The 14294-nt window shown below is 43.8% G+C and overlaps 1 protein-coding gene across 1 annotated transcript in view; it reads right to left on the bottom strand.

Annotated features, from left to right (window-relative positions):
* The window catches only part of LOC124044463 (opsin-3-like), a 36836-nt gene extending 23528 nt beyond the window's left edge, over window positions 1-13308 (bottom strand). The window contains exon 1 of the mRNA XM_046364095.1: window positions 11914-13308. Coding sequence (XP_046220051.1) covers window positions 11914-12280 — 367 coding nt within the window. The 5' untranslated portion in view covers window positions 12281-13308. The remainder of the gene's footprint in view (window positions 1-11913) is intronic.
* Between the last annotated feature and the right edge of the window lie 986 nt (window positions 13309-14294).

The raw sequence follows: 14294 nt of genomic DNA, 5'->3' as shown, positions 1-14294 counted from the left end.
TCTTCTAACCACCCATCTCCTCCAACCTCCCATCTCCTATATCCAACCTTCTCCACCAACCACCCTCTCCTCTAACCACCCCTTTCCTCTAACCACCCTTCTCCAACCACCCATCTCATCCAACCATCTCATCTAACCACCCATCTCCTCTATCCACCCCTCCCCTCTAAAAATCCATCAATTCCAACCACCCATCTCCACTTACCACCCATCTCCTCGAACCACCCATCTCCTCTAACCACCCATCTCCTCTATCCACCCATCTCCTCTAACCACCCATCTCCTCGAACCACTCCTCTACCTTTCTCAACCCTTTTCTTTTCATTTTCTTCTCCATCTCTTTCTTCTCCATCTCTCCCACCCACTTCAGTCAATCCCCATCCAAAACTCTGTGTGTGTGTGTGTGTGTGTGTGTGTGTGTGTGTGTGTGTGTGTGTGTCACATGAAGAAATGAACAGTAAATGAAATGTGTGTGTGTAAAGAGCCAAGTGTGTGGGAGGGTGTGAGTGTGTGTGTGATGTGTGTGTGTGAAATGTTTCATTTCTTCATGTGAAAGAGCCAAGAGTGAGGGAGGGGAGAGTGTGGAGTGATGAAGTGAGAAATGTTTTATTGGTGGGAAAAGACAGTGTGAGAGACAAACATTGGATAAGTCATACATATATATGAACTTGGCCAACTTCAGATATGAATGCCATATTTCTGCTTCTCAACAAGCAATCAACGTTCAGAGTCAATAGACTGTAATAGACTTCCAAAGTCTGTAATTGGTCAATAGACTGTAATAGACTTCCAAAGTCTGTAATTGGTCAATACTGACCAGAGGCGCTATTATATCTGACATTAAATTGTGGGAAGTCATTAAGTATTTACAAGTCATTAAGTAATTAGAAGTCATTAACCCTTTTACTCTTGGCCTATATGGATAGTGCTATATTTAAATGTTTCTTACAGAAGAAATATGAAAAGCATATGCATAACCATGGTAATAATTGAAAGGCAACAGTTTAGAGATAATGGGGAAATTACTAGACCAAAGGTGAGGACACAACAGTTCACCTGACACAGGACTGAATCCAAACTCTACACTGTTGATTTTACATTTACTGTACTTTTTGCCGCATATGATGATAACAAAATCTGAAACTACTTTGGATGCATTCAGTAACATGATAACAATAACCTGCAACATGTGGGGTGGGTGTAACATAAGACAAAACAATTACGAGGGTTTGAGTACTAAGTGGCCACACCCCTATAAAGATGCATGCTGACACTAGGGAAGGAAGTTCAGGAAGTGAATACATTTAATATATAAATGAACATGAACAAACCACGAACAGCGCACCGACATGAAACAGATACAGAAACCGTAACACCTGGGGAAGGAACCAAACGGTGTGACATACAGAGGACCGGTAATACAAGGAGGTGATGAAGTCAAGGTGAGTGTCAATAAGAGCTGGTGCTGGTGACGATGGTGACAGGTGTGTGTAACAATCAGCAGTCTGGTGACCTAGAGGTCAGAGAGGGAGTATACGTGACAACCCCTCTCCAAAGTGTGCAGCTCCTAAGTCATTTGAATGCACTTTTATGACTCAAATAAGAGTCTTCAACTCTCTATATATTTGTTTCTCTCCTAGCTGTGTTGTTGAGGAACTAGAGCACGTACACTTATAGTTGTTTTGTTTGGAACACAAACCTACATCAAAGCGGTATTTATCAGAATCATCAATGTCTCATCTTTCAAAATACATTGAATTATCTTGATTTATAGCTCACACGCAAGCCTGCACACACATCTTCTTACAATTTCACGACACTATTTCATACTATTTTTATTTTAGCAAGACACAGCTCATTGGGTGTTTGAGCCGTTTCCCCCTGGAGGAACCTGTCAAACACAGACAGACATGTTAGTGAGAGACAGTCAAACACAGACAGACATGTTAGTGAGAGACAGTCAAACACAGACAGACATGTCAGTGAGAGACAGTCAAACACAGACAGACATGTTAGTGAGAGACAGTCAAACACAGACAGACATGTTAGTGAGAGACAGTCAAATACAGACAGACATGTCAGTGAGAGACAGTCAAACACAGATAGACATGTAAGTGAGAGACAGTCAAACACAGACAGACATGTTAGTGAGAGACAGTCAAACACAGACAGACATGTCAGTGAGAGACAGTCAAACCCAGACAGACATGTCAGTGAGAGACAGTCAAACACAGACAGACATGTCAGTGAGAGACAGTCAAACCCAGACAGACATGTCAGTGAGAGACAGTCAAACCCAGACAGACATGTCAGTGAGAGACAGTCAAACCCAGACAGACATGTTAGTGAGAGACAGTCAAACACAGACAGACATGTTAGTGAGAGACAGTCAAATACAGACAGACATGTCAGTGAGAGACAGTCAAACACAGACAGACATGTTAGTGAGAGACAGTCAAACACAGACAGACATGTTAGTGAGAGACAGTCAAACACAGACAGACATGTTAGTGAGAGACAGTCAAACCCAGACAGACATGTCAGTGAGAGACAGTTAAACCCAGACAGACATGTCAGTGAGAGACAGTTAAACCCAGACAGACATGTCAGTAAGAGACAGTCAAACCCAGACAGACATGTTAGTGAGAGACAGTCAAACACAGACAGACATGTTAGTGAGAGACAGTCAAACACAGACAGACAGACATGTCAGTGAGAGACAGTCAAACTCAGACAGACATGTCAGTGAGAGACAGTTAAACCCAGACAGACATGTCAGTGAGAGACAGTCAAACCCAGACAGACATGTCAGTGAGAGACAGTCAAACCCAGACAGACATGTCAGTGAGAGACAGTCAAACCCAGACAGACATGTCAGTGAGAGACAGTCAAACCCAGACAGACATGTCAGTGAGAGACAGTCAAACCCAGACAGACATGTCAGTGAGAGACAGTCAAACCCAGACAGACATGTCAGTGAGAGACAGTCAAACCCAGACAGACATTACATTTACATTTAAGTCATTTAGCAGACGCTCTTATCCAGAGCGACTTACAAATGTCAGTAAGAGACAGTCAAACCCAGACAGACATGTCAGTGAGAGACAGTCAAACACATGTTTGTGAGAGTAGAAATCCAAGAAGCAGCCAGACCCAAAGACATGTTCTCTGAGTTCAGAGAAAGTCCAATCCGTTCACAGTGGAAGTGAGAATAATGAGAAAGGAGGATATAACCAAGAATATCTTCAAATATTCCTTCTTAAAGCCTTGGGGTTGGCCTTATGGAAAGAATGAGATATTCCCTGCTTGTCTGAGTTAGATAGCGGAGTGGAAACGAATAGGGAAGGACATTTTTTTATTCACTTCAAACCTTTCCTCATTCTTCATGAAGACATCCACCTGCTGTTTCTTCACGGTTGCAATTTCAGGGATGTACAAAAGCCAAAGGTATGTGGACACCTGTTCGTCGAACCTCTCATTCCAAAGTCATGAGCATTAATAGGGAGTTGGCCCCCTGTTGCTGCTTTAACAGCCTCCAATCTTCTGGGAAGGCTTTCTACTAGATGTTGGAACATTGCTTAGGGGACTTGCTTCCATTCAGCCACAAGAGCATTAGTGAGGTTAGGCACTGATGTTGGGCGATTAGGCCTGTCTCGCAGTCGGCGTTCCAATTCATCCCAAAGATCTTAGATGGGGTTGAGGGCAGGGCTCTGTGCAAGCCAGTCAAGTTCTTCCACACCGATTTCGACAAACTATTTCTGTATGGACCTCGCTTTGTGCACAGGGGCATTGTCATTCCTAAACATGAAAGGGCCTTCCGCAAACTGTTGCCACAAAGTTGGAAGCATTGTCTAGAATGTCACTGTAAGCTCTAATGTTACGATTTACCTTCACTGGAACTAAGGGACCCGAACCATGAAAAACAGCCCTGGACCATTATTCCTCCTCCTGTGTGTGTGTGTGTGTGTAGTTGAGATGCGAATCAATTTCACTGAAGGACAGAAAATTCACCGGTACACTGCCTTTGCCACGTATAATCCCTCTCCGGCCTCTAGGTCATCAGGCTGCTGATTATCCTGCACACCTGTCACCATCGTCTCGCACACCTGCGCCTCATGACACTCACCTGGACTCCATCACCTCCTTGATTATCTTCCCTGTATCTGTCACTCCCCTTGGTTCTTTCCTCAGGTGTTATTGACTCTGTTTTCATGTCGGTGCATTGTTTGTTTCGTGTTCATTGTTTCTTTTATTTAATAAAACACTTACTCCCTGAACTCGCTTCCTGACTCTCAGCGCACTCGTTATAGCCTTGAATGATTTTAAAATACACACAACCTTAAAAGATTTTCCAATCTCACTTATGTAGTTCTCTCTCCACTTTTGTGTTACAAAAATATCTGACACATATTTAGTGACTGTGGATCAAGAATTCAAGTCCACAGAAACATGAAAATCTGAGGCAGCGGGATCTATACACTGGCCTGAGATGAGCTGAGCAAGAAGAAAATAAATCTTTATAATAATGTTAACTGCCTCCTAGAATGAATCCTACTACGCCGGCTCTGTCACTCGTCGGATGTGGCAGGGCGTACAAATGATTCGGTACTACAAAGGGAAGCCCAGCCATGAGCTGCACAGTCACTCACGCCTACGGGATGTGCAAAATGCCTTTTATGCTCGCTTTGAGGCAAGGAACACTGACACATGTATGAGAGCACCAGCTGTTCTGGATAACTGTGTGATCACGCTCTACGTAGCCAATGTGACCAAGACCTTTAAACACGTCAACATTCAAAATAATATTGCGGGGCCAGATGGGTTACCAGGACGTGTACTCAAAGCATGTGCAGACCAACTAACATTTTCAATCTCTCCCTGACTGAGGCTGTAATACCTACATGTTTCAAACAGACCACCATAGTCCCTGTGCCCAAGACAGAAAAGGTAGCCTGCCTAAATGATTACTGCCCGTAGCACTCACGTCGGTAGCCATGAAGTGCTTTGAAAGGCTGGTCATGGCTCACATCCACACATCCACACTGCCCTTTCCCACCTGTAAAAAATAACACCTATGTGAGTATGCTGTTCATTGACTACAGCTCAGTGTTCAACACCATAGTGCCCAAAAATCTCATCACTAAGCTAAGGACCCTGGGACTAAACACCTCCCTCTGCAACTGGATCCTGGACTTCCTGATGGGCCACCCCCAGGTGGTAATTGTAGGCAACAACACATCTGCCACGCTGATCCTCAACACTGGGGCAATCAGGGGTGCTTGCTTAGTGTTTGGTGTTTGGCCTTAATAATCGTGGGTGACCAGGGAGCACAGGAGGGGTGCCAGGTTAACAACCTCTCTCGTAATGTGAGAAAGACAAAGGAGCTGATTGTGGAATATAGGAAAAGGAGGGCCCCATTAACATCTACGGGACTGATGTGGAGCGGGTCAAGAGTTTCAAGTTCCTTGGTGTCCACATCACCAACAAACTACGGTCCAAACACATCAAGAGAGTTGTGAAGAGGGCACGACAATACCTTTTCCCCCTCAGAAGACTGAAAAGATTTGGCATGGGTCCCCAGATCCTCAAAAGGTTCTGCAGCTGCACCATCGAGATCATCCTGCTGGTTGCATTACCGCCTGGTATGGCGCCTCAGAGGGTAGTGCGTACGGCCCAGTACATCACTGGGGCCAAGATTCCTGACATCCAGGACCTATATTACTAGGCGGTGTCAGAGGAATGCCCAAAGAATTGTCGGACTCCAGTCACCCAAGTCATAGACTGTTTTCTCTGCTACCGTACGGTAAGCGGTACCAGAGTGCCAAGTCTAGGACCAAAAGGCTCCTTAACAGCTTCTACCTCCAAGCAATAAGACTGCTGAACAACTAAACTAATCAAATGGCGACCCGGACTATTTACATTGAACCCCCCCCCCTTTGTTTTTACACTGCTGCTACTCGCTGTTTGTTATCTATGCATGGTCACTTTACAAATGACCTTGATTAACCTGTACCCCTGCTCATTGACTCGGTACCGGTACCCCCTGTATATTGTTATGTACAGTTCTTGTGTTGCCTTTTGACTGATTCGATTTTTTAAACTTTTGTTAATTTAGTAAATATTTTCTTAACGGTACTTCTTGAACTGCACTGTTGGTTGAGGGCGCATGTGACAAATACATTTTGATTTGATAACTCCATTTAATATGACAGGAATGCATTTTTACTCTAGTGAGAATTTCCTTTTCCAAGTACTTCTCCTACTCCAATACTGTGCATTCAAATTGCTATATTGTACGCTATGTTCCAGAACATAATTTTTTCTCAATCTCTCATTAAGACTTCTTCACTTCACTCTGCCACCTCCTACCAATGATCTCTGCACTCTGTTTGAGACAGAAGGACCCTTTCCACTGGGCACAGGCGTCAATTCAATGTATATTCCACATTAGTTCAACATCATTTCATTGAAATGACGTGGAAATAACATTGATTCAACCAGTGTGTGCCCAGTGGTTTGGCTTCCCCAGCAACCCTCCTCAGAGTAACGGATGTCGTTACAAATAGCTATTCCTTTGATTAGCCTGTTTGCTAATTCGGATGACCCAAAGCAAATGGTTTTACTTCAAAGCCTAGATGGAGTTGAACACATCACACGGAAGAGTGGATGGGTTTTTCTGCATAACATTACCGAAATAAATGAAATGAAAGAGTCAGTAGTCCACTTGAAAAGCATGGCCATGTGGAGTTTCTTTCTTCACGCCACACTCCTCAATCCCTTATCCCACCCACAGTGAGCCCATAGCATTTGTGTATGTAAACGGACCATGGCCATGTTACTGACAATCTCAGTTCAGGAAATGGCCGGGACGGTTATCACAGAATTCAGATAACTCGTTGTGACATTTGCCATCTCAGCCAGAACCACGTGTCTTGTTATAGCAAGGGAGTCATCTCAGACATCCCAGACCTATAGCAACAGCACTAGGTCTGGGAATAATTTAGGATTTTCTTGGCCACTTCAAAAGAGGAGAAAATACATCTGTTCAAAGAGACTTAAGAGTCTGCAGACTGCAGCCCACATGGCTAAAAGCTCCTCAGCAGGAAATATGTCTTATGTTGGAGCTCTAACCTCAGTCCACATGGCACCTTTGTGTTGTTGTGGTCCCTGGGAGAATGAGGACAGAAACCTCTGACCATTAAATTAAATGTTTACTTAATATGTAAATATCAATCCGAACAATATAAATTATTGGATAAATTATTGGACTATATATAAATTCACATATATATCTATATATATTTATACTACCGGTCAAAAGTTTTCGCCCCAGTCTGAGGTCCTGAGCGCTCTGGAACAGGTTTTCATCAAGGATCTCTCTGTACTTTGCTCTATTCATCTTTGCCTCGATCCTGACTAGTCTCACAGTCCCTGCCGCTGAAAAACATCCCCACAGCATGATGCTGCCACCACCATTTTTCACCATAGGGATGGTGCCAGGTTTCCTCGAGACATGACGCTTGGCATTCAGGCCAAAGACTTCAATCTTGGTTTCATCAGACCGGAGAATCTTGTTTCTCATGGTCTGAGAGTCTTTAGGTGCCTTTTGGCAAACTCCAAGCGGGCTGTCATGTGCCTTTTACTGAGGAGTGGCTTCCGTCTGGCCACTCTATCATAAAGGCCTGATTGGTGGTGCTGCATAGATGGTTGTCCTTCTGGAAGGTTCTCCCATCTCCACAGAGGATCTCTAGAGCTCTGTCAGAGTGATCATCTGGTTCTTGGTTACCTCCCTGACCAAGACCCTTCTCCCCCGATTGCTCAGTTTGGCTGGGTGGCCAACTCTAGGAAGAGTCTTGGTGGTTACAAACTTCTTCCATTTAAGAACGATGGAGGCAACTGTGTTCTTGGGGATCTTCAATGCTGCAAATATTTTTTCGTACACTTCCCCAGATCTGTGCTTCGATACAATCTTGTCTCGGAGCTCTACGGACAATTCCCTTGACCTCATGGCTTGGTTTTTGCTCTGACATGCACTGTCAACTGTGTGACCTTTATATAGACAGGTGTGTGCCTTTCCAAATCATGTCCAATCAACAAAATTTACCACAGGTGGACTCCAAGTTGTAGAAACATCTCAAGGATAATCAATGGAAACAGGATGCACCTGAGATAAAGTCTCATAACAAAGGGTCTGAATACTTATGTAAATAAAGTATTTCAGTTTTTTTTTTTTATACATTTGCAAACATTTCTGAAGACCTGTTTTCGCTTTGTCATTATATGGTGTTGTGTGTAAATTGCTCAGGACATTTTTATTTATTTAAACCATTTTAGAATAAGGCTGTAAAGTAACAAGATGTTGAAAAAAGTCAAGAGGTCTGAGTACCTTCCAAAGGCACTGCAAATATATATCCAATAATTATATGGATTTATATATAATCCAAACATTTATCCATATAATGTATAATGTATCTAACCGTTACTGTATATATACTATATATAAGTCCAATAAATAATCATTATTATGCCTTAGTATATGTAGCCTTTGCCTTCTATGTTTTATTACACAATGCATTGTGTGCTTATAGTACAGTGTGTTGATGATATTGTATGCTTGATGTAGACTATGCCTTCTTCACTACTCTGTGCATTGTGTGCTTATAGTACAGTGTGTTGATGATATTGTATGCTTGATGTAGACTATGCCTTCTTCACTACTCCGTGCATTGTGTGCTTATAGTACAGTGTGTTGATGATATTGTATGCTTGATGTAGACTATGCCTTCTTCACTACTCCGTGCATTGTGTGCTTATAGTACAGTGTGTTGATGATATTGTATGCTTGATGTAGACTATGCCTTCTTCACTACTCCGTGCATTGTGTGCTTATAGTACAGTGTGTTGATGATATTGTATGCTTGATGTAGACTATGCCTTCTTCACTACTCCGTGCATTGTGTGCTTATAGTACAGTGTGTTGATGATATTGTATGCTTGATGTAGACTATGCCTTCTTCACTACTCCGTGCATTGTGTGCTTATAGTACAGTGTGTTGATGATATTGTATGCTTGATGTAGACTATGCCTTCTTCACTACTCCGTGCATTGTGTGCTTATAGTACAGTGTGTTGATGATATTGTATGCTTGATGTAGACTATGCCTTCTTCACTACTCCGTGCATTGTGTGCTTATAGTACAGTGTGTTGATGATATTGTATGCTTGATGTAGACTATGCCTTCTTCACTACTCCGTGCATTGTGTGCTTATAGTACAGTGTGTTGATGATATTGTATGCTTGATGTAGACTATGCCTTCTTCACTACTCCGTGCATTGTGTGCTTATAGTACAGTGTGTTGATGATATTGTATGCTTGATGTAGACTATGCCTTCTTCACTACTCCGTGCATTGTGTGCTTATAGTACAGTGTGTTGATGATATTGTATGCTTGATGTAGACTATGCCTTCTTCACTACTCCGTGCATTGTAACCTATGCTCTGCTTTAGCGCATTTCAAAAACCACTAGCCGACACCCCGTCTCACCGTCAGAATTTAGTCAACTAAGTGGGTAGGCTATTACGCACATTGCGCATCTGGACATCAACACAGAGACAAACTCGAAATGTTCCAGTGACATTATTGTGACAAGTTGGGGACACATTTAGAAATCAACTTTTAGCTATTCGTTTTTGTGAAAATAACTAATTCGAAGACATTTAGAATAATATTCCAAAAAAACTGGGGCTGCAGGTAGCCTAGTGGTTAAAGGCAGGTAGCCTAGTGGTTAGAGGCAGGTAGCCTAGTGGTTAGAGGCAGGTAGCCTTGTGGTTAGAGGCAGGTAGCCTAGTGGTTAGAGGCAGGTAGCCTAGTGGTTAGAGACAGGTAGCCTAGTGGTTAGAGGCAGGTAGCCTAGTGGTTAGAGGCAGGTAGCCTAGTGGTTAGAGGCAGGTAGCCTAGTGGTTAGAGGCAGGTAGCCTAGTGGTTAGAGGCAGGTAGCCTAGTGGTTAGAGGCAGGTACCCTAGTGGTTAGAGGCAGGTACCCTAGTGGTTAGAGGCAGGTAGCCTAGTGGTTAAAGGCAGGTAGCCTAATGGTTAGAGGCAGGTAGCCTAGTGGTTAGAGGCAGGTAGCCTTGTGGTTAGAGGCAGGTAGCCTAGTGGTTAGATGCAGGTAGCCTAGTGGTTAGAGGCAGGTAGCCTAGTGGTTAGAGACAGGTAGCCTAGTGGGTAGAGGCAGGTAGCCTTGTGGTTAGAGGCAGGTAGCCTAGTGGTTAGAGGCAGGTAGCCTAGTGGTTAGAGGCAGGTAGCCTTGTGGTTAGAGGCAGGTAGCCTAGTGGTTAGAGGCAGGTAGCCTAGTGGTTAGAGGCAGGTAGCCTAGTGGTTAAAAGCAGGTAGCCTAGTGGTTAAAGGCAGGTAGCCTAGTGGTTAAAGACAGGTAGCCTAGTGGTTAAAGGCAGGTAGCCTAGTGGTTAAAGGCAGGTAGCCTAGTGGTTAGAGGCAGGTACCCTAGTGGTTAGAGGCAGGTAGCCTAGTGGTTAGAGGCAGGTACCCTTGTGGTTAGAGACAGGTACCCTAGTGGTTAGAGGCAGGTAGCCTAGTGGTTAGAGCCAGGTAGCCTAGTGGTTAGAGGCAGGTACCCTAGTGGTTAGAGGAAGGTACCCTAGTGGTTAGAGGCAGGTAGCCTAGTGGTTAGAGGCAGGTACCCTAGTGGTTAGAGGAAGGTAGCCTAGTGGTTAGAGGCAGGTAGCCTAGTGGTTAGAGGCAGGTACCCTACTGGTTAGAGGCAGGTACCCTACTGGTTAGAGGCAGGTAGCCTAGTGGTTAGAGGCAGGTAGCCTAGTGGTTAGAGGCAGGTAGCCTAGTGGTTAGAGGCAGGTAGCCTAGTGGTTAGAGGCAGGTAGTCTAGTGGTTAGAGGCAGGTAGCCTAGTGGTTAGAGGCAGGTAGCCTAGTGGTTAGAGGCAGGTAGCCTAGTGGTTAGAGGCAGGTAGCCTAGTGGTTAGAGGCAGGTAGCCTAGTGGTTAGAGGCAGGTAGCCTAGTGGTTAGAGGCAGGTAGCCTAGTGGTTAGAGGCAGGTAGCCTAGTGGTTAGAGCGTTGGATTAGTTTCCCGAAAGATTCCAAGATCGAATCCCCGAGTTGACAAAGTACAAATCTGTCATTCTGCCCCTGAACAAGGCAGTTAACCCACTGTTCCCAGGCTGTCATAGAAAATAAGAATTTGTTCTTAACTGACTTGCCTAGTTAAACAAATAAAACTTGATTTGAGTATAAGAAGCTGCTACCCAGTGATTTAGTTGCCTGAGCGGTTGAAATTCTTGCAGTAAGACCAGATAAAACGAACCTACATGAATAGGGCATGTTAAACCATCTGAAGGTTTTAGTTCAGGCTAAACATTTAATAAGGTCTATGAAATTACTTTTTAAAGATGATAAAAGTTTAAAGTTCCATTAACTGAGTAAATATACAGCAGCCCTACTACACTGTAAAAAAATATTTGTTGAGTCAACTTAAAAACGTTTGTTACCCTGCTGCCTTAAAAGTTTAAGTTAAATAATATCTGAAAGTCATGTTACGTTAACTTCATCTAAAGTATTTTCAACCTAGTATAGTAAGTGAAACTGACAAATGTGTTTTCAATGACATGTTGAGTGAATTTGATACTTTTAGTCAAATGTAACATTCTTGTAAAATGATTCACCATGAGCAAGCACAATTGGGACTAAACCTCATCTGGAGTTTGAAATCAGAACCTTTCTTGGTGAAAGCCACTGGAAAATCCTGCTATGCCACCAGGTCTGTGGCCAAGTAATAAATTGGTAACAGATTTACTGCCAATATACATGAATCAATTTGCTCTAATTTCTCACTAACATCCTTTATTAGGCTGTAGAGCCGCATCTAGGGTCGACTCACCGAAGCAGGAGTTGATGAAGCCATACCACAAGCAGCCGTGGCGACCCAGGAGCCACTTTCCCTTGATACTGGAGGTGAAGCTGAGCGTGGTGCCGAACGTGCACACCAGCATGTCGCTCACGCTGATGTTGAGTAGGAGCATGTTGACCGGAGTACGCAGAGTTTTAAACTTGCAGAAGAGAAGCAGTACGACGAAGTTGTTGAGGAAGCCGAAGGTCATGATCAAGCCCAGGAACACAGAGAGCACGATGAAGCCAGTCCTGGACAGAGTCTCTTTCGGCGCGTCGCGCCACTCCCGGTCCAGGAAACTGAACGGGTCGTCGCTCACGTTGTAGGTGTAGTTGAGGCCAGCCAGATCAGAAAACATCCTGGATGATGTTCACGAACGCTCATATTACTCAGGCCGCGAGACGTTTGGCAGAGTTGGAGCATGCAGTGCGCGCGGAGCTCATACCATTATTACCTGGCCATGTGTCTCTCTATCTCTCGCCCCCATGTCAGCCCTTCACATAATGTCCAGACCTCCGTTTAATAGACTAGTCTACAGCTTGTCGCGTTAATCCACGCCGTTAATCACGGTGAAATATTACTCTTTCCATCAGTACAATTTTGTTACGTCAAAAACACATCCACTAGACTACTGCGCGGCGGTAGTTTTCTCTAGCTTTGAGTTTCACTGGGGGAAAAAAATGTGTTTTTCAAATAACGTTCTTACAAGTGCAAGCTCACAACATACTTGTGGTGATACTGTGTCCCATCAAGTCTACTGAAGATTGGAGGAGGTGATATCTCAACTGCGTGGCGATGGTGCAAGGCAATCCCGGGGTGTGCAGCGAGGCTCGTCCCGGGTGTACATCGCCGTTACGCGTGGGTTTCACCGTTCATTCACAAATCTCGAATGTCACAGGGTGGGTGCGTAACGTGTTTCACACACTGTTCCCAATTGCTAGGAAATTACTAAAAGACATGATTAATTATTGTTCATTATATTATCGCTGACCGACATACATTAAGAGCGCAATAACCATTTATCTTAATTTGGCAGATTTCTTGCCAAATACTTTTAGATTTAGCCTACAATATTATGTTTTTGTTCAAGATAGTATACAATTTATATTTTTTGATTCAATGGCCAGGCGACTGTAAAAAGTGGCTCTCTTTTGTCTTTGTGATCTAAATCCCATCTTCAGTTCTTGTGTACCTCGCTCCTTTGCTACTGTTGAATTTAGTGATCAATGAGGGCGCGCGAGCCTGAGAGTCCTCCGTTCCAAGTACAGTGCAGATTATTATAGCCAGATTTTACGTCACGAGAGAGAGAGAATCGTCCTGCTCGAGTAATCGACTGGCATCGAACCCTAGCCGTCAGCGCTCTCCAATACAAAGCATAAATTGACACTTTACCTCCAAATCCAAATGATCCATGGTTAAATGTTGTAAACATAGGAAAGTCAGTTTAATTGTGTGACAATAATAACCCACTGGGCACAGCCGTCAGTCAATTCAACATCTTTCCAAATTGGTTCAACAATTTAATTGAAATAAAGTGGAAACCACGTTGATTCAATCAATGTGCGCCCACTGGGAACATTGACAAAAAACTTCGGTGATGGTGCTCCCGAGTGGCGCAGCGATTATGGATTCGCGTCCAGGCTCTGTTGCAGCCGGCCGCGACCGGGAGATCCATGGGGCGGCGCACAATTAGCCCAGCGTTGTCCGAGTTAGGGGAGGGCAGGGATGACCCTGCCCGATCGTGCACTAGCGACTCCTGCGCTCCGGGCGCAGTGCACGCTGACACAGTTGCAAGGTGTTTCCTCCGACACATTGGTTAAGTGGACATTGTTTCAAGCTTGGCTGGGCTGTGTTTTGGAGGATGCACGCTCTCGACCTTCATCTCTCCCGAGGACATGCGGGAGTTGCAGCGATTAGACAAGAATGAAATCATGAAAATGGGTATATAAAAAAAGAAGGCTTCCGTAACACTCTATGTGAACTCTGAAGGAAAATAACACTGGAAGGAAAATAACGCAGTTCTCTTTGTATTCACACGGCCCTTGCCTTTAAATGAAGACTCAACTCTTTTCACTTCAACTATTTTGTGGACCTAGTCCTCTTTGCATTCACATTGCTATGTTTACAATAGAACCAAGATCTTTTCCCAAGATGCCCCCTGGGATTTTACAAAGTGCAGAACAAGCCATTCAATCAGAATGCCTTATATGGACAGCTAGATATACTGTGCCTACTTACATTTAAAAATATAAGACATCATAATTGTAATCAGTAGATACTATTAACATGTCAATTTGATTTGTAACAGAATAAAAAACAATAGAATAACTGCAGAATAAATCATGCTGTAATTGAAACTTGTACACCCAAAG

Source organism: Oncorhynchus gorbuscha, linkage group LG09 (genome assembly GCF_021184085.1).
Source record: "Oncorhynchus gorbuscha isolate QuinsamMale2020 ecotype Even-year linkage group LG09, OgorEven_v1.0, whole genome shotgun sequence".
Lineage (NCBI taxonomy): Eukaryota > Metazoa > Chordata > Actinopteri > Salmoniformes > Salmonidae > Oncorhynchus > Oncorhynchus gorbuscha.
This window is presented reverse-complemented; position numbering and strand designations above follow the sequence as displayed.